The 26,750-nt window shown below is 36.2% G+C and overlaps 1 protein-coding gene across 7 annotated transcripts; it reads right to left on the bottom strand.

Moving 5' to 3' along the window:
- Positions 1 to 762: 762 nt before the first annotated feature.
- INTS12 (integrator complex subunit 12) lies at positions 763 to 26,749 on the bottom strand. Of its 7 annotated transcripts, none has more exons than XM_009207310.4 (8): positions 26,618 to 26,735; positions 23,651 to 23,910; positions 18,127 to 18,291; positions 13,548 to 13,700; positions 11,349 to 11,536; positions 10,017 to 10,176; positions 4,842 to 4,988; positions 763 to 1,450 (listed from the first exon to the last, which is right to left on the bottom strand). In XM_009207310.4, the coding sequence occupies exons 3-8, from the start codon at positions 18,280 to 18,282 to the stop codon at positions 866 to 868; spliced, it is 1,389 nt and encodes a 462-aa protein (XP_009205574.1). In that variant the 5' UTR covers positions 18,283 to 18,291; positions 23,651 to 23,910; positions 26,618 to 26,735; the 3' UTR covers positions 763 to 865. The 7 variants fall into 7 exon arrangements, with proteins under 7 accessions (XP_009205574.1, XP_017814412.1, XP_009205577.1 ...); XM_017958923.3 differs by lacking the exon at positions 26,618 to 26,735 and adding an exon at positions 25,896 to 26,608; XM_009207313.4 differs by lacking the exon at positions 23,651 to 23,910 and having other exon boundaries at positions 13,584 to 13,700; positions 26,618 to 26,749.
- Position 26,750: the final 1 nt, after the last annotated feature.

The raw sequence follows: 26,750 nt of genomic DNA, 5'->3' as shown, positions 1-26,750 counted from the left end.
CATTTTGAGCACTAAGTAAGATAGCCTTTTCTTTCATGGTATAGGAAGAAGCCATCAGTGTGTGAACAAGTCATACATTTTTATCTGCAAAGACCCTTGGGAAATGATATTTTTCTCCAAAACTTATCAGGAATGTGCATAACCAGGATGAATCAAAGTTCAACATTTATTACGTACTATGTGCATATATTGCATTGGCAATGTAGGTAAAGTGAGCAACTTGAGAAAAAATACTGTATTAAACACCAAGAGAGTTCACAATTTATTGGAAAAAGATGTATCCTTCAATAACTGAAATGAGGTGATAAAAAAAGGTAAAGATACAATATGAAGTATGATAAATCAATTAGGAAAATCCATTGATATGAGAAATCAATAATGAAAAAATAATTTTAAAAAAGATGAAACAATTGGGAGGGAAAGGGAGAGTCAGTTCAAATGGGGCTAGCACAGAAAATGAACACCCAGAATACGGGTAGGAAAATAGAAAAACTATATTGGGTCATCCCTGCCACCACATAAGGCACCTCATTCATCAGGATCAACTCTTGGGGCTTTGCTAGAAGACGAACTAATTCTTTTTCCTTAAATTCACAGATGCTATCAATCTTCTGAAGTTCTCATCGAGAACCAGTCATTCTAATCATTGTTTTCACACACTATGGAAATCATTAAAATAAAAATGTTGAAGACTGATTTAAAATAAACGTTTCCAAGTTTTGTTATATATATTTAGCATTTTAAGGCAAGAAACAATAGAAATTTGATTATGAAGACTTTTATTAAATTACAGTATATTACAGATATCTTAATAATAAGCCTTTCATCTTTAGGCTAATATGATATAAAAACCTACTTGGCCACATTACTTCTTGAGTTTCTTTTGGGCAGCTTTCTTCTTGACCATCTGTAATCGCTTCATAGCATTGAGCTGTGATTCTTGTGAAGTTGGACCTTTAAGGGATGCTGAGGGAGAGCTGCTGGATTCTGAAGTAGTTTTGCTAGTAGTACTTCCACTAGGTCCTGATGTTCCAGTATTTCCATTCCCACTTAGTTGGCTGCTGTTTCCTGGAACTAAACTACTTGGACTAGGAAGACCTACTTTGCTGACATTGTCACAACTAACTGAGCGACTAAGGCCAGTTTTACCCAAGGTTAGAGGTGGAGGTGGTTTTAATGGTACAGTGGGCGTAGTGCTGTTATTGGAACCTATTTTGGAACCTATTCCACCTTTGGATGATGTTGCCAGACCAGTCAAACCCACAGGTTTCTGGTTAGCTGATGAGGTAGCAGGTTTCCCAGTACTGTTTTGTGTTGTTGAACTCAATTTTGCCGTTGAGGGACCAGCAGAGGAAGTTTTGGCTGCAAAAGCTGCCCATCCAGTTAAGCCACTAGTTACTGACGAGGAAACGCTGGCACTAGAAGAATTTCCTGAAATAACTGTGGATGTCTAAAAAAATAAGGTAAATATTACATTAGAGCCAAGTATAATCAATACCTATATAAACATCCTTGAATATACAAAAACTCATTAGACTTTTTATATCTAAGTTATGAATTGGGAAATTTAAATCACACCACCAAATTAGGTTCTTATGAAGCAGATCGGAAAAACCACACAGAACAAAACTTATCTGTATCTAGCGGATATTATCATTTCCAAAACAGAAAATTTCTGATACCATATTCTTGTTCTAATGATCCCAAAAGAAAATATATGAAATTCCCTCTTGAGAATTGCTTTTAGATTCAATTCTAAGCTATATCTGAAAACCAGATTTAGTGCTTTAATATACTTTTTACCCAACAAAGTATTATCTAGCTTAATTAAACATCTAATTATTTTAGACTTTGCTCCAAATAACTAGGGATCATTTCAAAAATTTAATTCACCCTTAAGGGGCAAAAATGCCCATACCCAGAATATTCAGGAGAACATATCCAAGATGAAGAGATTCAGTCAATGTTTATTTACTGAGTGACTGTGTGAGAGAAAGAAGACAGCTGTATAGATTCTAAACCCATTTAAAAAAATGTTCTCCTAAATTTTGAGCAACAGTTACAGGAGTACAAAATATATGCAAAGTTAATTACTTGGAAGTGTACAACTTGCATGATGTATTAAAAAGGTCTCATGATTTTAGTTTCACAATTTGCCCATGATTCCAGTTAAACTATCATACAAAAGTCTCCTGCTCCTTTAATAAGGATTTTATCAATTGCCTCATTAGGCTGCACAGTGACATTTTCGGTAGGACTGATCTCACTCTCTGATATATTTCATAAAGGTATAACCCTTCAACTTTTCTGATTAACTTCCCTGGCTAATCAGAAGCTCACAATGATACCAATGCCACTATATAAACACATATTGCTCTTGTTCACACAAGAATATATTTTTTCACTTTCACATTAGGCACAAATGTACGTAGTTCAAATTAATTTTGAATTGAACTTCTTATTCACACCTTTTCTACCTTTACACTCTTAAGAAGATTCACAAAAGTGTTAAGTTCATATATAGATAAGAGATAAAATTTTACAAAATAATATCCTACTTAAAAAATGGTAGTTATACCTAAAATATATCCAGTTATAATTTAGAACTTTGCTCTGAAATAGTTGACAAAACATTTTGAGCTCTTGAAATCAAGGTAGCCTTCAATATTGTCTGCATGCATACATTTTTAATCAATGTGAAAAGTAACAAAAATAGAGTTCTGAGATCTTCGTTTTATAAGAGAAAGAATCCAGGTATTTGTCCACATACTCTGAAAATTGATAGGATGTTTTCTTACAGTAATATATTAATTATCTTACGAAGTTATCCAGAGAAGAAAAACTACATAAACCATACATTCCTAGAGGAATATATACCAGCAATGAGAGAAAAAGTTAGTCAAGAAGTAAACATTTACTTTTCAGTTATGAAACACCTAACTTTTTTTTTTTCCTTTTCTTGCTATTAAAGATAAAACTGTCTGCCATATGGTTAAATGATCTTTCAACAAACTTCACAAAGGAAAACCCATCTTTAGTAATTACAAGACCAACACTTAGGAAGTACAAGCAAGAAAGCAAGTTCTATGTGTCTGGCATTTCATTTTAATGGCTTGCTGTTGCTTAGTATTGCTTTTCAACAGGATGATAGATGGTTTATAATACTATCAGGACACATAAGAGTAATATAATACAAATAATGGAGACCAAGTGATTTCTTACTATTTCAGCATAGAAAACAAATTTCTCAAGTTTTTAACTATAAATATTTTTTTGCCTATTTGCTAGATGGGCAAGTTAGAAAAGACATTTGCTTTTTATATGTGAATGGGAACAATTTTTTTGTGGTATAAATTTGTTCACTTTTATAAAAAGTGAATTTTTTATTAAAAAACACAAAACCTCTTTATCAAAACAAATATAACAGCAAAGGCTTTAATTTGTTTGCCATAAAATGATTTCATGTTGAATTTTCTGAAAATAAACTTTAGTAGTAACAGATTAGTCTAAAAATCTCCTAAAAAGTGATTATGTGCAGAATACAGCAACTCTAATTACTTTCAATAAACTGGTCATTCTTACTTCTATTCCAATTCACCAAGTTCCTATATGACAAATCAATAATGGATATGCCTTGGATAGCAAATCTTCCCGGGCAAATTAAAATGAAAAATAACCTCCAAATATAATTATCAATAAGTTTTTAAAAGTACTTTATATTCATAATCTTTTTCATCATATCAAGGGTATTAAGCTTACTATTTACAGTCACTTAGATAAGGTAATAACTTTAGAGTTTTCTCAGGTCAATCTTTGAGAATTTGAGGCTAATATTTTTTTCTTACATGTTTAGTGCTATGCTTAACATTGGAATGTGTACCTCAGTAGAAGTCTTCTTTTTGTTATAAAATTAGATTAGAAAATTATTTTTTCATGATATAAAAATGCCAAGATAATAAGAATAATGTAGTATGATTTCAAGGATGCAACCTTAGGAATGAGAAAGGTGATACTCTCTCTAGACAATGTGGTCCCTTGGTATAAGGGACTGAAAGTTTATTATAAAGAAACAAAACAAGACAAAGCAAGAAAAATCCTTCAATAGCCAGTAAGAAGGGAGAAAAAAAAATTACAAGACCACTCTGCTCAAGTAGTGTGGGGGGCAAAACTGTTGCTACTAAGGGCAGAGGTATTTTGAATTTAAACCAGATTTCTTTTTTTTTTTTTTGAGTCAGAGTTTCGCTCTTGTCACCCAGGCTGGAGTGCAATGGCACTATCTCAGCTCACTGCAACTCCTGCTTCAGGGGTTCAAGCAATTCTTCTGCCTCAGCCTCCCAAGTAGCTGATTACATGCACCCGCCACCATGCCTGGGAATTACAGGTGCCCACCATCACGCCTTGCTAATTTTTGTATTTTTAGTAGACACGAGGTTTTACCATGTTGGCCAGGCTGGTCTCGAACTCCTGACCTCAGGTGATCCACCCGCCTTGGCCTCCCAAAGTGCTGGGACTACAGGCATGAGTCATGGCACCTAGCCTGAATTTAAACCAGATTTCTGATTGGAGATAAGTATTGAACCAGATGAGAATGGTAAAGAATATCATTTTGGAATGATCATAGACTGCTCCTATTTGTGATAAAAAGAAAAACAGCAGAGTTAGAGATTAATTAATGATATAAATGTTCCCTTTCTACCTAATATAATAGTAGTAAACTCTTAATTTCTAAAATATAGCCATTTAGTATATAAAGTTTCTCATTAAATTTTTTATCAAGCAACTATTGTTTAGTTAACTAAACTTTAAGATACAATCTTAGATAAAAATAGAATCTACTATACCTTGACTTCTGTTCTCTTAAATGCTAGAAAAGTTGTCTCTTGTTTCAGTTTAGTTTCTGGTTTCTTAACCAATGGATCTTTGACAGCTGGAGTTACAGAAACAACTGCAGGGGCTGGTTTCTGTGGTGGTTTCTGAGTTTTTTGAGCCTGCAAAAATCAGTGGATTAAATCACATACAAACTCTTAACTGAACATACAAAAAGATAATAATCTCTCACAGGACTCATCATTGAAATTAAATACAGTTGAACATTTAAAAAAGTACTGTGATGATAATGAATATATATGCTCTTTGACAAATTATTTTTATCATCATATTAATGGTTTTACAGATTGTGTTAGTTTCTAAACAGTAAAGATAATATTAAGCTTTAGAAATAATACAGAATAGGGTTAAATAACATTTTAACAAGACAAAATTGTTTTTTAAAAAGAAAAATCACAAACTATATGTAAGCATTAGCTTTACTCATGATGAAGTACATTTATTTCTCATTGGGGTTGGTCAAATATGTAGGAGTTTTCTTCTTGGGGTCTAGGCATAAGTCCCTCATTTGCTGAGGGCAAATTAAAACACAGCTCAGATCATTTATAAGGTTTTACATGAAGAATAGGGAGAAAAAAAACTATTGATAAATGATGAAACTTTTTGAGGTTTTTCCACATTGCAAAACTAGGCACGCTAAATCTTTAGAGAAAGTTCATAAATACAAATTTCTATGTTATCAAAGAATTTTCACCCACTATTACTTTATAAGCATCTTCAGTTATATTTTGACCAATAATTGATTTTTTCCTTTATTTTATAACTAGGCACTTTACTAAATTTTCCTATAAACTCTAATCATTTTTGAGTTTATTTTTTAGTGTTTTCTAGGTAGATAATTGTAACTGTCTATAAATGGTTATGTGCAGTAATATTAAGAGTAATTTTCGGAGTCAAACAGAGCTAGGATTAAAACCCAGCAACTGGCCGGGTGCAATGGCTCACGCCTGTAATCCCAGCACTTTGGGAGGCTGAGGCGGGTGGTTCATTTGAGGTCAGGAGTTTGACACCAGCCTGGCCCACATGGTGAAACCCTGTCTCTACTAAAAATATAAAAATTAGCCGGACATGGTGGTGAGCACCTGTAATCCCAGCTACTTGGGAGGCTGAGGCAGGAGAATGGCTTGAACCCATTAAGTGGAGGTTGCAGTGAGCTGAGATCACACCATTGCACTCTAGCCTGCAGAACGAGAGCGAAATTCCATCTCAAAAAACAACAGAAAAAAACCCAGCAACTATTTTTCTAGGTACATTATCTCAGGCAAAACATGTGAATCTCTAAAAGCCTCATGCTCTTCATCTGTAAAATGGTAACAGCATTTGTTTCAAAGGTGGGTTATGAGGATGAATTATGATTATGTAAGAGTTTAGCACAGTATCTGGAATATGCTGAGTGCTAAAAAAAAGTTACTGTTTATTCATCATTATTATTTAAAAAGGATAATCAAACTGAATCCAGAAAAATCCATGCATACTGAACGGGGAAAGATGCTTCCCACCAGCCATTCCATAGTCTTTGCTAATCTTCATAAGTCTATATAGTACTGTACTAGACAATTTATTAACAATCTGTCACCATTTCTGGAAACCAGAACTTGGCCTATTTTGCTCTTGTTTGGGTCTTCTTGTGTAATTCTGTGCTACCGTTTGCCATACTATATAGTTTTGGTCCTTAAATCTCAATTCGTATCACTTTTTATACACATACCTTCCACATCAAAGTACACCTACCTTCAATACCACTTATAAACCAAAAATCAGATCAAGAATATTAAGAATGTTCAAAGTAATTCACTGTTGATTACTGGTACTAGCAGGAAAGGACAGCCATCTTATCCTTTATTGCAAAACCATGTTACGAGAATGCATCCCTCACAGTAAAACAGAAACATATGGCTCCAAATCCATGGCTTTTGATCTTAATACTGCATTCCACCCACATCTAGCACTCCTGAGGTTAGACTCTGAGGACCCACCTAACTTGTATGTTTTAACAGATAAAGACTAATTATGATGAAGCCCCAGGAAGTACTTCTGCCTGAGATCATGTTTGGATCTTCTGCCTTCCCTGTTTTATCCAGCCATCTTAGAAACTGAGTAAAAAATCCTTTGTCCTTCACTGGTAATACCAGTTTAGGGAACTAGGATATAATTACTGATTCAGTTTTGTTCAATAAAGGAACTAAAAGTTTCATTGAGTGACTGCTTCAAACACTGCAAAATGTATAAAATTCTCCACTAAGGCACTAACTGCCAAAATGGCAGCACTAAAAACCCCATATATTTCTAAATGCTGTGAAACAGGAGTGTATTACTACCTTAGATTGAGAACCACTGCAAAAGTGATATGAGTCTCTCACCTGAAGCTGGGGAAAAACCCACTACTGGGTAGAGAGAAAATTATAGAACTGAAGAATAACCTTGGACCCTGCCATGCACGATCATAACATTCTTAACTAGGTCTTCCTACAACAATGTGTACTGCAGAACTTGCCCCAGTTTGAGGAATCTGTGCGAAGAGAAAGGGGATATCAGGTGCTATTTATAATATCTTTGAGATACCTTGGAACACCAACCAATGCACATATGAGAATCTCACTCAAAGCAATTATAGTTAGAATGACTCAATTTAGAATCCCCACTGTTTCAAAATTATCTCATTAAACCTTACATTTCCTGGATTCTGATCTTTAGGCTCACTTCAGATCATGTCTTTTGGTATTTCCCCACATTTACTCTTGGTGTATTCTAGTCATGTTTTAATATTAGCCATGACTCCCCATTTAGTACTTTGACTTTTGGACACACAGACCAGATTCACTGTTGATTTCTGGTACTAATCTGCATTTAGCCTGACATGGTGGCTCATGCCTATAATCCCAGAACTTTGGGAGACTACATCTCTACAAAAAATAAAGAAAATTAGCTAGGCCTGGTGGCACATGCCTGTAGTCCCAGATACTTGGAAGACTGAGGCGGGAGGATTGCTTGAGCCTGGGAGGTCGAGGCTGCAGCGAGCCATGGTCACGCTACTGCACTCCAGCCTAGACACCAGAGTGAGACCCTGTCTCAAAAAAAAAAAAAATTATATTTGCTTCATTTTATTTAACTTAAGAACAACAGAATGTAGAATGTGTCAGTCTTGAGCTCCATTTAAGTGCTATGCCAATGAATTACATGATCTTACTGATAAATTAGGTATTATTTGCAAAGCAGATAAAAGAATAAACAGTATCCCAGATGAAGAAGCTGAGAAGCAGAACACGAAAGTTCTCCACATATTCAGGTAATTACACACTTCGTCTGTGTCAGAGTGGCCAGAGTGTATGAATGTGTATGGTGAAGCAGTGAGAGAAGGGGCTGTAAGGTAGAGTCGGGTCAAAAAGAGAAGGTCCATATATGCATCCTAATGAGTATAACCTCATAATATAAGTAATTGAGAGCCACTGGGCATATATAAGCAGATAAATATTTTAGAAGAATTCTAATGACAGTAATCAAAGTGGATTGATGGGAAGCAAGGAGATTTCTTAAGTGGTTATTGCAATAGACAAGTAATGCATTTGTGGAACAGGGTAATAAAAGAGAAATGAATAGATTTCAGAGACATATAAGAGGGAGAATTAACAAATCTGGTAAACAAAGGGATATGAATTAAGAGAGGCATCAAAGATGTTTTCTAATTCAGGCAATTGCAGAAAAAAAAAACTGGATAATAGAACAACTTTTATTTTTAAATATATTGAACTTAAAGTATCTATAGACATATCTAGTTAGCTATAGAAGCTTACCCAGGAAGAGGGTTAGAACCATAAACATAGATTTGACATAAAATAAATCCCCAAAAAATGGAGGAGAAAAAACTTGGGGGAAGAATAGTGCTTACTTTAGATATTAAGGGAGCTAAAGTGATAATAATAATGAAACAGTTGAGTACATACTAAAGAAAGACAGATTATTGTCACAATTTGTTCTTTTGACAATTTCCAATTCTTAGTGGTTTCTTATCAATGCTCTGGAATGCATTGCTCATCTATAATAATTTCACTTTAGATCCTGGAGGGCTAGTTTAAATAATAAATTAAATAAAAATCAAACTGAGCAGAACAGATTGTAACTTGTCACAGAAATTTTCTGTTACAAGTAAGAAATATACACTATTGATATCCACACTTTTCATTTACTACTTTTTATTTCATAGGAATAAAAACACTTCCTATTTCTGATTTAACTGATTAAAAAGTAAAATGGTATCTCAAATTTTTACTTTTAACTAAGTACTTCTGACCTTTAAAGATATATTGGTTAGACAAATTTATGTAGAAATTCATTTGATTAACAGACATGAGAACTCTGCAATTGAGAATCACTCATTTAAGGCAGGGGAAGAGAGATGGAAGTGTGAGGGAGAGGTAGCGAATAAGACATTATGGCAATTTCTTGTTTTCTTTAAAAGAAAAATTATGAAATTCATTTATCATTTATCTATTTTATAAGTGAATAAAAGTTAGAAAACTATCCAATATAACAAATGAAAATGTATTTCACTATGATATTAAAGGCAGGTATGTTAGTGAACAGTAAAAAGAGAAAGTATGTTGGAAGAATGAGGTAATGGTCACTTGAGGATAATGAGAAGGAAAGACTAAGCAATAGAGAAATGCAGCTGGAAAGACGGATATGCACATATAAATATCGCCTCTGTACACATCTTATTCATTTGGTGGTTTAAGCTCACTCAGGAATTTTCTATATTTCCTTACCAGACCTCAACAAAGAGTGGCGCTTTGTATCTCACCAATTCTCAGTGCTGCATGGTATATTAAAATGTTTATAAATACATTGACAGACTAGTAAGGAATATTCATAATTTGTGTGTCACCAATCTTGTTTGTTTATCTATATTAGAAGTAGATAAAACTAAACAGAGAAAAATGCACATAATGTGGTCTGGTTTTTAGCCATAGAAATATTAATCACATATATATACTATACATATAAACATTTAAATAATCAGCTTATATTATTTATTTTTTCAATATCTTAAATATTCAAATCTTTGTTTTGAAAGCACATACCAACAGAAACATTGACAGACTGTTTAAAATAAATAAAAATACGATTCCTACCATTCTTTTCATTTGTCTGGTACATCGGGCACAGTACCACACCAGGCGAGGGTCATTCGCTTCCTTGTCTGTCACCTGGGGTTTATGGCAATCTCGGTGGTAGAGATTATGGCACTCCTGACATTCTACTAATTGATTGCCAGATGCCACCATCATTTGCCTAAGAAAACACACCATTAAACATTACACTACTTTTTTAATGCAATAATTTAAAGTTATTTCAGGGGCCGGGTGTACTGGCTCATGCCTGTAATCCCAGTACTTTGGGAGGCCAAGGCAGGCGGATCATTTGAGGTCAGGAGTTCAAGACCAGCCTGGCAGACATGGCGAAATCCTGCCTCTACTAAAAATACAAAAATTAGATGCGCATGGTGGTGCACACCTATAATCCCCACTACTCGGGAGGCTGAGGCAGGAGAATGGTTTGAACCCCGGAGATGGAAGCTGCAGTGAGCCAAGATCACACCACTGCACTCCAGCCTTGGTGACAGAGTAAGACTCTGTCTCAAAAAAAAAAAAAAAAAAAAAATGTTATTTCAGGGTTGTTCTAGTAAAGTTTGGTATATTAAAAAGAAAAAAAATCCCAGAAACCCAAAGATCAAAATAACAAACTCCAACACATAGCATGCACAAAAGCATAAGCTTTTAAAGCTTATGGTCAACCATTAATAAATACATGGAATGCCATGATTAAATTTGGCTATTTTCTCCTTGTCATTTCTCATCATAATTTTTGTCTTTCTCTCAGAAGGTAGTAGACTCTGATTAGTCTTCCAACAGTCTCATAACATTTTGTATCTCTATTAAATTCCCTTATATTAGTTAGCTATATGTTGTTGTTGTTCTTCATTAATATGAGTTACCTAAAGGTGAGAACTGGACCTAACTATTCACAGTCCTTAGCACGTTACTGCACACACATAGGGTGCTCAATGAATGTCTGATCAGATTAATAGAATGAAGGCATATGTGTATAAAAAAGTATAAATTCCAACAGCACAAAAAGCAGTCACCATAGCCTTAGATTATCATAGGCATATATATCATAATATAATAATCACTTTCCCTCTGGAACCCAAAAATGCAGAAAATGTTACAACATAACGGATTTAAAAGCCATAGTTGGGAAAGACAAAATATTTGACAATTTTCAATATGTTAAATTGTTATATGGGCAGTTCATAAGACATCTACTTATCTCCACCCCAGTTCCAAATCGTAAAAACAAAATAGAAAATGCACAATTGTTCTGATTTTGGGGGTTGAGGAGTGGAAAGGGGTCCTGTGTTCTTCATAAAGTAACAAAATAATCTGTGACAAGGGACAACTTACCTACAAACAACGCAGGCCAATCCCATCTCCATGGCAAAATCATCAGCACTGGTCTCCTCAAAACTGGAAAGGTCAGCCATAGCTAAATCCTTGCTAGTTTGGACAGTAATGGGAGAGGACTGTGTTTCTGGTTTCTCCAATCTAGGTTTCTTTGGAATATCAACTCCTTCAGTGATGTCTGATTTCATCTATAAAAAGCAGGCATCAGAAAATGATAAAGTGATGTGGTAGAATAAACTTTAAGTCACTGAAAGATGAATAAAAAGGACAATAGGCAATGATCAAGTCCATTTTACAGATATATTCACATAGTTTGGGACATATGTGCACATTAACGATCTGTAGAAGAATTATAACGAATTTATCGGTACATTAAATGAAACCAGCAAGACAGAAATAAATAAATCAGAATAGTTTAACAAAGATTTGTATTTCTCTTTGTACTCTTCTATCTATTAAAGATTTCTGGAAGTTCGATGGATTTACTTAGACTAGTATCTACTGTACAGACTTAACACATATTTGCTTCAAAGCAAATTCGGATTCCCTTCTTTAAGATATAAATATTATCAATATATCCATTAGATTTGGCAAAAATCAAAAAGTCTGATAAGACATGGAATTTGGAATTCTTGTACTTTGTTGATGACAGTGTAAATTTAATACATCTACTTTTGATAACAATTTGGCAATGCCTAGCAATGTTGAAGATGTCATATCCTATTACATTCACTTATAGGTATACATCCTATAGAAACTATTAACATGACATTTGTATAAAGTAGCTCACTTCAACTCCATTGTAATAGAAACAAAGGAGAAATATCTAACTGTGCATCAGTAGGGGAATGATAAGCTGGTTAATTCACAGAGTAAGTATTATGTAGTAGTTAAAAGAAATCTAGATCTACATGCATCAACATAGATACATTTCAAAAGCACATAGTGGAGTGGAGAAAAAGTTACCAAAGGATATACACACACACAGTATGATACCATTTACATAATTTTTTTTTTTTTTTTTTTGAGACAGAGTCTTGTTGTGTTGCCCAGGCTGGAGTGCAGGGGCACAAACTCTGCTCACTGTAACCTCCGCCTCCTGGGTTCAAGTGATTCTCATGTCTCAGTCTCCCGATCTGCTGGAACTACAGGTGTGCGCCACTACACCTGGCTAATTTTTGTATTTTAAGTAGAGATGGTGTTTTGCCATGTTGGCCAGGCTGGCCAACTCCCGACCTGCTGACCTCAAGTGATCCTCCTGCCTCAAACTCCCAAAGTGCTGGGATTACAGGCATGAGCCACCACGCCCAGCCTCATTTATGTAGATCTAAAAGCAGAGAAATAATCTAACGCAGTTTATGAATAGCCACTATTTAGCAAAAGTATGAAAACATACAGGATAATATACTCCATCTTGAGGGCAAAGGTTACTGAAGATATCGTTCAAATGTATTTTTTTCTAACTAAAATCTTAATTACTATATGTAGAAATCATCTAAAAATAGACAATCCAAGAATCATCTGTGGCCCTGCTCAGGTGCATACCATTCTATAAAGTTTATGTTTAGTCATTTACATCTATACTCTCCTATCTTTTCTTTCTTGCTTGCTTTCTTTTTTACTTGAGACAGCGCCTCACTCTGCCACCCAGGCTGGAGTGCAGTGGCATGATCTCCGCTCACTGCAATCTTTGCCTTCTGGACTCAAGCAATTCTTCCACCCCCTACCCGCCCACAAATAGTTGGGACTAGAGGTAATTGCCACCATGCCCAGATGATTTTTGTATTTTTTGTAGAGATGGGATTTCACCATGTTGCTCAGGCTGATCTTAAACTCCTGAGCTCAAGCAATCTACTTGCCTTGGCCTCCCAAAGTGTATCTATCTTTTCTTCTTAACAACTGTACCATCTAGGACCTCTGAGGCATAGATAAAAGTTTATACTCAAAATTACTATACTCCCTAGGGTTCAAATATTTATTGACAATAGCTTTTAACCATTTAACTTTAAAATTTGTAAATTTTACTCATTTTTGAAAGTCAAAATCTATAGCTATCAATACATATTCACTGAGTGATGATTATTATATACCTATACTCATTATTATATAAAAGAAATAGACATAAACCATTGTTCCTTTCTGCTTATGGAACAACTAATTTACCTTTTTTCTTTTAACAAGATTAAAATAAAATCTTACTTTATCAGCAGGTCTCTTTTCGGCTTCTTTCTTTACCTTTTCAGTTGTGAGGACCTTGCCATTATTATTACCAGAAGGAAGACTGGATGATATTTTGGGCTCTTGCTTAATGGAAATGTTTTTTGTGCTTGAAATTTTGGGTGGCTCCACATCCTAAAAGATGAAAAAAGGTACCAGTAATTAAATATTCAGACTGATCATCATAAAAAATAGATCATTAATCTAAACAATTTTCATTTAAAACTAAGACATCTCATTATAACCAATGTAATATTCCTTTCTTAAATAGATAAATAGCTTTATTGAGAAATAATTGATATACAAATTGTACCTTTATTTATTTATTTTTTTGGGGGGGTATGGAGTCTCACTCTGTTGCCCAGGCTGGAGTGGAGTGCTGTGGGACAGTCTTGGCTCACAGCAACCTCTGCCTCCTGGGTTCAAGTGATTCTCCTGCTTCAGCCTCCCGAGTATCTGGGACTACAGGTGCACCACCACACCCAGCTAGCTTTTGTAGTTTTAGTAAAGATGGCGTTTCACCATGTTGGCCACGCTGGTCTCAAACTCCTCGCCACAAATGATCCACCCACCTCGGCCTCCCAAAGTGCTGGGATTACAGACATGAACCACCACACCCGGCCCAAACTACACCTACTTAAAGTGTAACATTTGATAAATTTTGACATATGTATACATCTATGACACCATCACTACAATCAACATAATGAACAGATCCATCATCCCCCCAAATCTCCTTGTGGCCCTTTGTAATTACCCTGTTACAGGTATACACACTAGAGAAATTATGTCTCCCATCCTCAAGCAATCATTTATCTGTTTTCTGTAACATTACATTAGTTTGCATTTCCTAGAAATTTATATAAATGGAATCATAGAGTATGTATTCTTTTTTTGTCTGGCTTCTTTTACTTAGAATATTTATTTTGAGATTCATCCATGTTGTTAAGTGTATCAATAGTTCATTCCTGGCCGGGTGCGGTGGCTCAAGCCTGTAATCCCAGCACTTTGGGAGGCCAAGACGGGCGGATCACGAGGTCAGGAGATCGAGGCCATCCTGGCTAACACAGTGAAACCCCGTCACTACAAAAAAAAAAATACAAAAAACTAGCCGGGCGAGGTGGTGGGTGCCTGTAGTCCCAGCTACTTGGGAGGCTGAGGCAGGAGAATGGCGTAAATCCGGGAGGCGGAGCTTGCAGTGAGCTGAGATCCGGCCACTGCACTCCAGCCTGGGCGACAGAGCGAGACTCTGTCTCAACAACAACAACAGCAACAACAACAACAAAAAACAGTTCATTCCTTTTTATTGCTGAATAATACTCCATTGAATGAATATATCACAATTTATCTATCAATTTACCTATTGATGGATATTTGGGTTGTCTGCAGTTTGGGACTACTACAAATAAAGCTGTTATGAATATTCATGTACAAGTATTTGTACATACCTATGTTTTTACTTTTCTAGAATAAATAGGAGTGGGTTATATGTTAAGTATTAAATATATGCTTAATTTCTTAAGAAACTGCCAAACTCTGTGGCAGGACCATTTTATATTTCCACCAAGCATATATGAGAGTTCCAGCTCCTTTCCATCCTCACCAATAATTTGTATGGCTAGTCTTTTTAAATTGTAGACATTCTAATAGGTATGCAGTGGTATCTCATTTAGATTTAATTTACATTTTCCCAATAACTAATGATGCTGACCAGTTTTTCAAGTGCTCATTTGGCATACATATATCTTCTTTGGTAAACTATTTGATAAAATATTTTGCCCATTTAAAAAAATGAGTGTTTGTTTCATTATTGAGTTTAAAGAATTCATCATAGATTTTGGGCACAAGGCCTTTATCAGAGATACAATATGAAAATATTTTCTCTCAGTCTGTGGCCTGTCTTTCCGTTCTGTTTAAAACTTCGATCCCTTATTCATGTATTATAGCTTTGCTGATATAGATAACTTATTTATTGTTACTAATAGTAACAGCTCCTTGGAATTTCCCCTCCCCAGAAAGGAGGGCACTCCCCCACCATTCTAAATAAAACTAAAGCAGCTGAGTGCAGTCTATTTTACTGTGATAATATGTAAAAGTACAAAAGCATAAATGGGGATAATACACATCAATTTCAGAAGAGTGTCTACCTCTGAGGAGCAAGAGAAGAAAAAGGAAGGAGGAATGGCTCCTCAGATCTAGTGGTGGCAGGGCTTGATATATTATTATGCTGACTGCTTAAAACTGAGGCCTATAAATAGTTTTTTATAAACAGTTTATATTAGAACGCAGCCACACCCATTCATTTATGTATAATGTATGGCTGCTTTCACATTACCATGGCAGAATTAAATAGTTGCAATGGAGACCATCTGGCACACAAAATCTAGAATTCTTACTGTTTGGCTCTTTATAAAGTCTGTTGACCACTGGTGTAGACTTAGTCAAGTGTTGAAGAAAATGTTAATAATGCAGATTAAACTTAAAAGTGTATGGTGGGCCAGGTGTGGTGACTCATGCCTGTAATCCCAGCACTTTGGGAAGCCAAGGTGGGCAGACTGCTTGAGTCCAGGAGTTTGAGACCAGCCTGGGCAACATGGCAAAACTCTGTCTCCACAAAATATAAAAAAATTAGCCGAGCATGGTGGCACGCACCTGTAGTCTTAGCTACTCAGGAGGCTGAAGTGGGAGGACTGCTTGAACCTGGGAGGGAGAGAGCGCTGTGAGCCAAGACTGTGCCATTGCACTCCAGCCTCGGTAACACAGTGAGATCCTGTCTCAACAAAAAACCAAAAAACATGTATTGTGTGTAACTAAAAAATTGAGGACAAACTCATGCAGTATTAAACTATTACCTATTCAGCAAAAAAGTTGTTCTAGTTGTTGACAGATGAGTTAAGTTTTAACTGCATTATTTCACATTTGCCTTCCTCATTAATGTAAATGAATATCAACCAATATTCATGTTAGAATACACTTGGAGACCTGGTAATGTTTATAAGCATACCACTGCCTCCAGGTGATTATTATCCATGCTAAAGTTTGAGAAACACTGGCATAAATCACTCTTCTCACATAAATCTAGTGATGAAAATATTCAGCTGAAGGCTAAAATTAAATGGACCTGGGCTTTAAAAACCTGTAACAAAAGAGTTTCTGAAAACTGACCAAGAGAAGTAAAGTCTAGCTAGAAACCTAAGGGCAGCATGCTTTTTAATCACAACAAATTTTTCACGTTTTTTAAGAGATAAACTTCTATTTTAGAACTCCATTAAAACATTTTTTTTTTCTTTAGTAATAATAGGTTTTCCTAACTGGACAATACCAACACCCACAGTGGAATGAATTTGGCTTTGTAGAGCCATATTGATTTGCTCTACAATATGCTTTGTAGAGCCATATTGATTTGCTCGATCTGAACTCACTGAACCTACTGGAATTAGAATAGATAGAAGAAATGAAGTCACAATGGTTCTGTTATTCAAAGTACAATAAAAAGGCTTCAGAGTACTAGACCTAGTATTGAAAGAAGGCTGGGGACAAAATGCCAGTGTTTACTTGAGCTTCAGATTCTGGTGAGACTTGAGCTAGTCATGTTCTATCTTTTCCTTCTCGGTTTGGGATCTAGGTCCACAGACCTGAGTGATTTGGAGTTTCAGGACAACAGCTTAGAAGAATTCGAAAGAATGTCTTAGTAGGTATTAGGGAATATAGTAAGAGTTGTCATTCACTGACAGCCTATTATGTACCAGGCAGATACTACACTAGGTGACTCATTTATTGTATCTCCTTCAATTTTTACAACTCTGCAAAGTAGTTCTTATCATCCCCATTTTACCAATTAACAGACTAAGTGAAATGAAGTTGCTGTGTACCTCAGTTTCCTTACATAAAATGAAGAAAACAGTATCTATCTTAAAGGATCATTATTATAATTAAAATTAATTATTCACATAAACTACTCAGAAAAGTACCTGGGACATCAAGATACATTGTCTATTATCATCACACAATTATAAGATGTAAGTGGGATTTAAAACAGGTATGTTTGGTATCAAAACATATATTCTTTTCACATAAAGTTGCCATTGCCTGGTTTGTTATTATCAAGACAGGAGCTACAAACTTCTCAGAGTTCATCCATACCTCCTTTTCTCTTAAATTATTCTACCCATATTCAATTTATATTGTTGAAAAATCTGTGCTTTTACTTGATTTTTTAAATCCTTAAAACAATAGAGAATAATTAGAAGTAATCTGTGGTTACATTCAGCAGCTTAAAAAAAATTCTGATCATAAAGAATCGGAAATTAAAGTAAGTCGTAAACAAGTGAATTCATATACACATAAAGCAGTAGAACAGAATATCCCACACCCCCAGCTGATTTTTCTATGTGGTGTAACAGTTCTCTGAAAACTTGAAGGAAAAAAAGAAAATATAATTTCTCCGTGCCACAAGGAAAGATTATTTCAGCAGAGATTGTATTGAGATGGTCTATATGTTATCAATGTACTACTACAGGTCTTATAAAACTCTCTTCAAGCTTTTTATTCATGCAGGTACCTTTTGAGATGGACGGTAACTGGAATCAATGCCCCGAGCCAAAGATTCATCAAGCAGTGCTTTTAGCTTTTCAGCAGAATCTTTACTCTTTGAATGTAAGAAACCTAGTGCTTTCAAAAAAATGGGATCAAGTTCCAAGTTCACAGTAGCAGCCATTGCAAACACCTGAAGGAAAAAAAAGAGGACATAATTTAGACGACAATGCACAATTATCTATGTCAAAGTTTTACTTTTCTGTTTTTAAATTTATAATAGATAATACTGTGTACATGATATAAAATGTAAAATTATCAAAAAGTTATTACAAATAAAAGTACATTTCCTTCTTATTCCTGACAGGCATTATCTAGTTCCTGCCCCCCTGAAACAACTAGCAGTATCAGTTTTCTGTGTATCCATATTGATGGTAATGTTTTAAATCCAGGTAGGCTTCTCCCTGCCACAGAACTCCTTCCTAGCTGTGTTTTAAAAGATATACTTTGCAGTTTCAGTACATAGAACTTGATGGGTTTAGGTCAAGTTTACTCTGTATCAAAATTTCTTCTCTCAAACCTGATTTCCATAACACAAAGGAAGTCTTAGTGTGCATGTGTTTGTGTGTGTAATGGGTATCACAAGAGGGCAGCGGTGAAAGGGTGCGTTAAGTGATTAGCTGTCACGGGTCACTGCTGCCGCTTTTACCTCAACCTTTTTTTTTTTTTTTTTTTTAATTCACCTCTTTAGTTCTCTGCCCCAACCATGAATGTCTCAGAAAACATATTAATGATAACCTTATTTGATCACATTTAGATTGTGGTATCTTATGCATTAACCTATTTTTAAAATTAAGGTTTCTGAGGGATAATATCATAACTACTTAAAACACACACACACAAACACACACACACACACACACACACAGAGTCTATGACGCTTTGTGTCCTAAAGAGCTTAAAAAATAGCCAAGATGGATAAAGATATACATCAAAGGCTTATGAAATTCCACAGTACTAAAAAGTTTTGTTTTTAGTTAATACCAGTACTATCATGTGGTTCTGCTTCTGGTTGTCACTTTTTCAAAAACCTCTCCAGGCAAGAAATGATCAAAATAAAAATGTATTCTTTGTGTTCAATCCTTTGATCAATATACTATGGCTTGAAATCTTCTATCCTCGAGGTTAATATTATATTAATGCAACGCACTTGCACTGCTATAGTTAGAGAACTATCAGCAATTCCAGTTATCTCCCATTTTCAGGGGTTTATAACACCATTAAAACTTGCTGTAGGTTGAATCCTAGCATATGAAAGCACATCTGAAAATGGATTTTGTTGTTCCCTCCCCTCCAACTTCACTCTTCACCCCTCTCCGCATCTGACAAGAAACATACATACACATCACTAGGTTTTTTTTTTTTTTTTTTTTTAAAGTTCCCAGGAAGGTATTAGTTATCTACCTGATAACTACAAAATTATTGTCGAATTCTGTACTGTACTAAAATATTATCTGAATCACACATGGAAAGGAATCCAAAGGTCAGTACTACAATGAAAAAGTTACCTTATCTCAAACTGTTGTATTTGTAAGAATTTAACAAAATTGAAAAGCAGCCTCTGTCACTTCTTAAAATTATATTATTACATACATCACCTCTACATAATGATAGGTATAGGAAAGTTATTTTAAAATTTACTCAAGGGGCTGGTCACCACGTATGTTCTGAGGAAAAAATAGCTCCTTAATAAAATGTCCATGACTGAAAAGGTAAACATGCCATTCCTCCAGCATCTACAAGGGTAACAGCCACCTAATGTCTTTTTTCTTTAAATTCCACTCCTATGACAGTTTACTAATCTTTCTACTGATCTAATTTCATATAGGTAAAGGGAATAGCAGTTTACTTATCCGATTGTTATGAAACAGTTTATTTTATTGGGTACTGACCAAAGGGTTGACACCTAAAATAACCCTCGTAATATATTAGAAAAAACATTTCTTGAAATTTGTATGCTGAAAAATGAAAGCCAAGTATTTATTGCTATGTATTTCTACAATCACAGGTAAGAGGTTTACATTACAGATTAGGTGACAAGAGTCAGCACCTAGATTATAAGACGACAGAAGTCATCAACACCAACATTCCAGTTGGAACCTTAGAGTCAGTTCTTTTTATGTAATCTTACCATTATAAAACTTAACAGGCTTTGTACCCCTCCCCTAAATTACTAACATGGCCCTCTGGCCCAGTGGTCCCCCACGGTGAAATACAGAGAAAAAAATATTAATTTTTAAATTTATTTCTATTTCTATTTTTAAAAAAATCTATTCATATACAGAATTATAATAGTGTATTATATAATTGATCTTTAACCTCAAGGAGCTTTATCTTCAGCCAGTGAAATCTGAAACTTGCCACAAAAAAACTATACACCTCTTTTATTACAATCAATTCTCCTTTCTGACTACAATCTTCCATTACTCTATCTCTTCCACTGCCTTAACCCAGGGACCTCTTCAAAGTGCCAAGTCAATCTTTCTTCGGTATTTATTTATTCATTTCTCTGTTCCCATTCCACTTGCTCTTTGTTACAGAAGCCTCCAATTTCTTGTCCCTTTTGCTTTCTCCTTATTGGCACCCTCTTGCCCTGACTTTTGCTTCCTCACCAAACAGAAAACAGTAGTTGAGCCTAAAATAAAACACTCATGGTTATGTGGTTTATATTTTATATTTTAGTTTTCTATCTTACTTTTACTCCCACTTTTCTGTTGCCTTCTCTAATTTCTGTTACTTTTCCTTCCTTACTGGCAAATATCCATATAGTGAAAGAACTTTACTTTCTACAGCAGTCATAAAGAGGTCAGCAACTTGGTGTAACTGTGTTGATCTATATATACAAAAATATTTTCCTGGAGTTACACCAAATCATGTTACTTCCATACAATTCCTTTCCTGTATATTCATTCCTAAACTCATGGCCAAAACAGACTGTAAAAGAGCCATATCATTCTTACTATGGATTAGAGTTCTAGAAAACAAAGTCCTATGTGTGTGTATGAAAGAAAAATGTATATACAAAAGAAATTTAGTATATGAAATGTAGCTTTCATTTAAAAAGTAGATGTTGCTTTAAAAAAGGAATGTGAGAAAATTAATATTTACCACTTTAAAGCTTTCACTGACCTAGGGAAGTGGTAGTAGTAGTATTGATAAGAGTGAATTCTTAGGTGATGCTGGTAATTAGCTGTGTCAAATGCATACAGCACAAAAACCCCCACTACTAAACAATGATCTTTTTTCTCTTTCTCGTATTATCCTTGATTTATTGCAGTATGCCGTTTACTTCCTATCCAGCTCACATTCTGTGGTCCAACCTTTCAATAACTCTTTCAGTACTCTAGGCACCCGAAAGCCCTGTAGTTTCCTTACTTTATAGACATCCACCCTGCTAGTCATTCTCTCTCTGCCTGCACCCAAACTCTAAGTGCAACTGAGAGGAATACATATACACCCTATCTTCAGAATCACCATTCTCAGGTTGGCATTCAATACAACTTGGCAATTCTCTCATCCTTCTCTGGTCAACTCACTTCCCCATTTTCTGCAAAGATCAGCTATGCTTTCTCCATTTTCTTTTAAAATTGCTTCTGTGTTTCAGTAGATGGCCTCACCTACTTCACAAAGAAGAAAGGCTGTCAGAGAGGAATTAAGTCAACTTCCTTCCAGCACATCTACAAACTTACTTACACTCATCCTTTCAAACTCTTTCACATCCGATAAAAAAGGAGAAGGTGGCTCTCCATGCAATGTTACCTGGATCTGGATCCTATCTCTTCTTGTCCCCTCTTGAACCTTGGCCTATGGATTATTGCCCATATCTTTTTTTTTTTCCAGCCTTTTCTTTCTGCTGGCATCTTCTCATTGACATTTAAATATATTCAAACATCTATCTTTTCTCTTTTATAGGAAAACTTTCTCAGAAATCATCTACTTTTGTACTCTTTTTCTTCATTCCTTCTCCTTATACAGCAATTCGTGCAATTTGGCCTTTGTCCCACTATTCCATGAAAATGCTCTCATGAGTCATTCGTGGCCTCAATCAGTAAACCTAATACATATGATTTTCCCTCCTACTTCTTTGTCAGTCATCTTTGTAGGTTCCTCCTATTCCAATTAAAAATGAGATCCTCAATGCTAGGTTCTGGGTCTCTCCTTGTTCTACATCTTCTTCCAAAAATGTGTCTCTGAGTCAGCAGCATAGGCATCACATCAGAACTTAGAAATGCAAACTCTTGGTCTCCATTCCTAGGCCTACTGAAGAAAAAACTCTGGGAGTAGGGTCTAGAAATCTGTGTTAAGCCTTCCAGGCAATTCCATCTACTCTAAATTTTGGGAATTATTACCCTAGACAATTTGATCTATACAGTCCTTTGCCAGTGTTTACTAATACATCTCTGCAGTCCATGTGTCTCTCTCCCAAGATCAAACTGCCAGCTTGACATGGATATCTCATTGGTGCTTCCTATTGAACGTGTCTCCAACAGAGCCACTCATACACTCTTCCCTTTTCTCCTAACCAGTTCTTCCTCTAGTAATCCCTTTTTCAAATGATATTTACCCTATTGCCCAAGCCAGTAACCCAGAAGCAGCTTTATATCTTTCCACTTCCTTAATTCCCACCCCCAATTCAATAACCAAACCTCTTAAACATATCTCAAATCTATCCACCCTTTTCAATTCTTACTACTACCACTCTAGACCAACCTATCATCATCTATTATTTGGCCCGCTGCAATAGCTTAATCAGTCTCCCACAACCACTCTTGTCATCCTCTAAACCTTTTCATATCACTCACTTGCTTAAAATCCTTTTATTCACTTCTCACAATCCAAAGGTTCAAGAATAAGATTCTTAACAAGGTCTCTAATTCTCTACATCAGGGGTCCCTAACCTTCAGGCCATGCAGCAGGAGGTGAGCAGTAGGCAAGCAAGTGAAGCTTCATTTGTATTTACAGCCACTCCCATCACTTGCATTTCTACCTGAGCTCTGCCTCCTGTCAGATCAGTGGTGGAATTAGATTCTCACAGGAGTGTGAATCCTATGTGAACTGTGCATGTGAGTGCTCTAGGTTGTGTGCTCCTTATGAGAATCTAATGCCTGATGATCTGTCACTGTATCCCCCATCATCCCCAGATGAAACCGTCTAGCTGCAGCAAAGCAAGCTCAAGGTTCCCACTGATTCTACATTATGGTGAGTTGTCTAATTATTTTATCTTACAATGTACTAATAAGAGAAATAAAGTGCATAGTAAATGTAATGCACTTGAATCATCCTGAAACCATGTCTTCAATGAAACTGGTCCCTGGTGCCAAAAAGTTCGGGGACCATTGCTCTACATGATCTGATAATACATATAAAGCAGTTACAACAGTACCTGGCACATAGTTCACACTCATTAAATGTTACCTAGTATCTCAGGCCATTCTCACTCTCTGTTATAGCTATATGACTTATTTCAAGCCCTCCAGTATACTCTTTCTTACCTTAGTACTTCAGTAGAAAGTGTGCCACCCCCACCTCCATCTTAGGTCACCTCTCAAGTTTCTGTTTTTCCTGCACATTCCTTCAACAAAACTAGAAGTTTTACTGTTACATAGTCCAAAAACATTCTGTACTTATTTATAATATTAATCACACTGTTAATTATGTAAATAATCTTTCTTTCTCATCAGAATGTAAGTTCCATGAAGGCAGGCAGTGGATTGGTCTTGCCTACTGCTGTAATCCCTGTCTGGCAGAGTTCCTGGAAAACAGCAAATAACAGTAAATGTTGGCCAAGTAAATACTTGTTATCTACTTCCAATTTCATAAAACTTTCTCCTCCCTTGAGTTCTGTTACACTCAACTTTTCTGTTTTTCCTCTTCTATCTCTGACTACTCTTTCTGTGGTTTGTCTTCTGATGCTTGTTGCTTTTGGTATTGTCCAAGTGTTTGTCCTTGGCTATCTTCTTAGTTCTGCTAGCAGTTTCTTCTTGGTAATCTTATACACATCAGGTTTTCAACTATCATCTCTGGGTAGATGATTTAATATGTTTTACCCCAACTCCAATCTCTCTCTCTCGCTTTTTTTTTTTTTTTTGAGACATGGTCTTGCCCAGGTTAGAGTGCACCGAGATCATGGCTCACTGCAGCCTCGAACTCTGGGGCTCAAGCGATCCTTCTGCCTCAGCCTACCAAGCAGCTAGGACTACAGGCATGTACCACCATACCCATGCCCAGTTAATTTTGTTGTTTTTTAAGTAGAGACAGGGTCTTGCTATGTTGCTCTCATCTGGTCTCAAACTCCTGGGCTAAAACAATCCTACTGTTGTGGCTTCCCAAATTGCTAGGATTACAAGTACGACCCAAATCTCTTAAATTTGAATCTCGTGTTTCCAAATGCTTAGTGTATGTGTCTATCTGGTTCCTTAAAGGTGTCTCCAATTCAGTTACAACAAAAATTGAGATTCTGATTATCCTCCTGAAAAGTTCCTTGTCCTGCTCTTTCAATAAATGACATAACTTACTTTTAGTCAGGTTTGAGACCAAAGTCTTTCCTTCACTGAGTCTTTCCCTACTCCTTATATTCAAATAATCAGCAGGCCTTTCCTGTGGATTCTGCGATATTTTTCACACTTGCCCTACTTTTCACTTTCACTGCTACTAATGAAATTCAGGTTTTATTAGCTTACTTGAACTATGGCAATAACCTCGTTATTTTCCTTGACTTCAACTTTGTTGCCATACAAATTTTCCTTAAACCCAGTTTTCTTCCTTTTCATTCAAATAAAAAAAAATTCTTGCTGAGAAGTTAGGGCTTTCCACCACCTTCAAAATAAAGTCCACATTTCTTGGCCTAGCATTTAAGACGATTCAGTAATTGGCACAAAAATTATCATTCATCATTCCCAGATCTGCCTTATAGCTAGCTGGCCCTACCTCTGTTTTTTTAAATTTTTTGTCTGGGAAGCTCTTTACCTATTTTTATATATCTACATCCTATCAAGACCCTGTTCAAATACTTCTCATGAAGATTTGACTGACAGTTGCTGTGCCCCTCTCCATTCCAAACCCTATTAATAGTCTCTCCCTTCAAGGATATCTCATAGTGCTTTTTCATGGTAGTGCAACTTTCTCCCTTGAAGTATTTTTTTTTTTTTTTTTTGCACAAGTGTTATGTGCCCTACAAAACTCTGAGTACTTTAAGGGCAGAGTCTATATTTATGCTTTTGCCTATCCCTTTGCTACTTTGCAAAGTACCACAAATAATGGCTATAGAATTACTGGAACTAAGTGATCAAAGTATAGTGGTCTTATCCCTCCTTCTATACAACTGTAGCCATTTCCAAGGTCCCTTCAGCAGAAATCACAAAAGTAACTCACCCCTGCCCCCACAAAAAAACTCCAAACATCAAAAAAGCAAAAGCAAAGCAATCACCTCTTTCATGACTGGAGACTTGTAGTACAATGTTCCTATTTGTAGAACTCTCATAATCTTTCACCTAGCTTGCTTAAATTCATTAATCCCACTGGCCTGTAAACTTGATGAGAGCAGGAACATGTTTTGTTCACTGTATTTCCCTAGTGCTTGAAACTTAATAAGGGCTCAAAAATATTTACCCAATGAATGAACTAGGTTTTTTGGGTAAATGTCACCTTATAAGGCTTCTGTGATTTCTCCAACCTGAATTGGGCATTCATATATAAATGTAAGTATGTGCTTTCTCCCAGATCCATCTTTCACCCTACCTGGCAATCTCAAAAGAAGTCTAAAGTTGATCATATGCATGTGCCCCAGATGAAGGAAACCGAATTTATGCACACAGAGTGCAGTATTACTGTTGCCATTTCATAATGGCTCTAAAAAACTTTGTTCTTCATGACTTCGCAAACTCTTGCAACACCTTCCAATAAACATTCTTTTAAAGATGCTGCCTTTTTCATTCCTCCAGAGTTCTTGGTTCTGGGTAACAATGATACCTTAGGGACACCTGGAATCGCAGGAGAAAAGGCTCCGATTCCAAACCAATCAAGTGACTGAAAGCTGACAGCAAACACTTAGAAAAAGAATGTCAATCCTTTGATCAAAGCATCACACATCGAAGGCCTAGAATGGGGGATGGTCCTTGACAGGGGAGCTAAAAGATGAGAGACAATGAAGGAGCTACGTAGAGAAGTGACTAAAACCCTCCGACAAAGTCCGAGGCAGGATTCCAAGTCCCTTGTCCCTAGACCTAGAAATATCCTCGGTCCGCATGCCCCGGCCCGCAACTCCCTCGCAGGAAGCACAGTCCTCACTGAAAGGGGACAGCAGTCAGTCTAGGGAACGCAACCGCCCGTAGGTTATGATGATTCCGCTTGAGGAGCGAGGAAACTAATATCCCACGTAGCTACTCTCCCACCTCGCTCCTAGCGGGGGGTCTCGAGCCTCCAGGAGGCGGCCGGGAGCAAAGTCGCTCAGCACAACTCACCGTTCCGCCCCGCCCTGCCGATCCGTCTGTTCCCGGTGGTCCCTTCGGAAACGGTCCCCGCACTGGCCGGCTCCGAAAGCAGAAAAACAAAGGTTCCCACAGTAGGGGCGGGGGAAACGTTTGGCAGTGCGAC

The sequence above is a fragment of the Papio anubis genome, chromosome 3 (assembly GCF_008728515.1).
Source record: "Papio anubis isolate 15944 chromosome 3, Panubis1.0, whole genome shotgun sequence".
Lineage (NCBI taxonomy): Eukaryota > Metazoa > Chordata > Mammalia > Primates > Cercopithecidae > Papio > Papio anubis.
Note: the sequence above shows the minus strand (reverse complement) of the source record. Positions and strands in the feature narration are given on the sequence as shown.

Bases quoted from the DNA above. Each gene is read 5' to 3' on its own strand.
- INTS12 (XM_031664370.1), bottom strand. From the start codon at position 25,638: ATGAGAGTTCTACAAATAGGAACATTGTACTACAAGTCTCCAGTCATG. The intron at 11,537-13,547 runs GTAAGATTTTAT...TGCTTTTTATAG, and splicing joins AAAAGAGACCTGCTGATAAA to ATGAAATCAGACATCACTGA. The intron at 1,451-4,841 runs GTATAGTAGATT...TTATTTTTTTAG, and splicing joins TTAAGAGAACAGAAGTCAAG to ACATCCACAGTTATTTCAGG.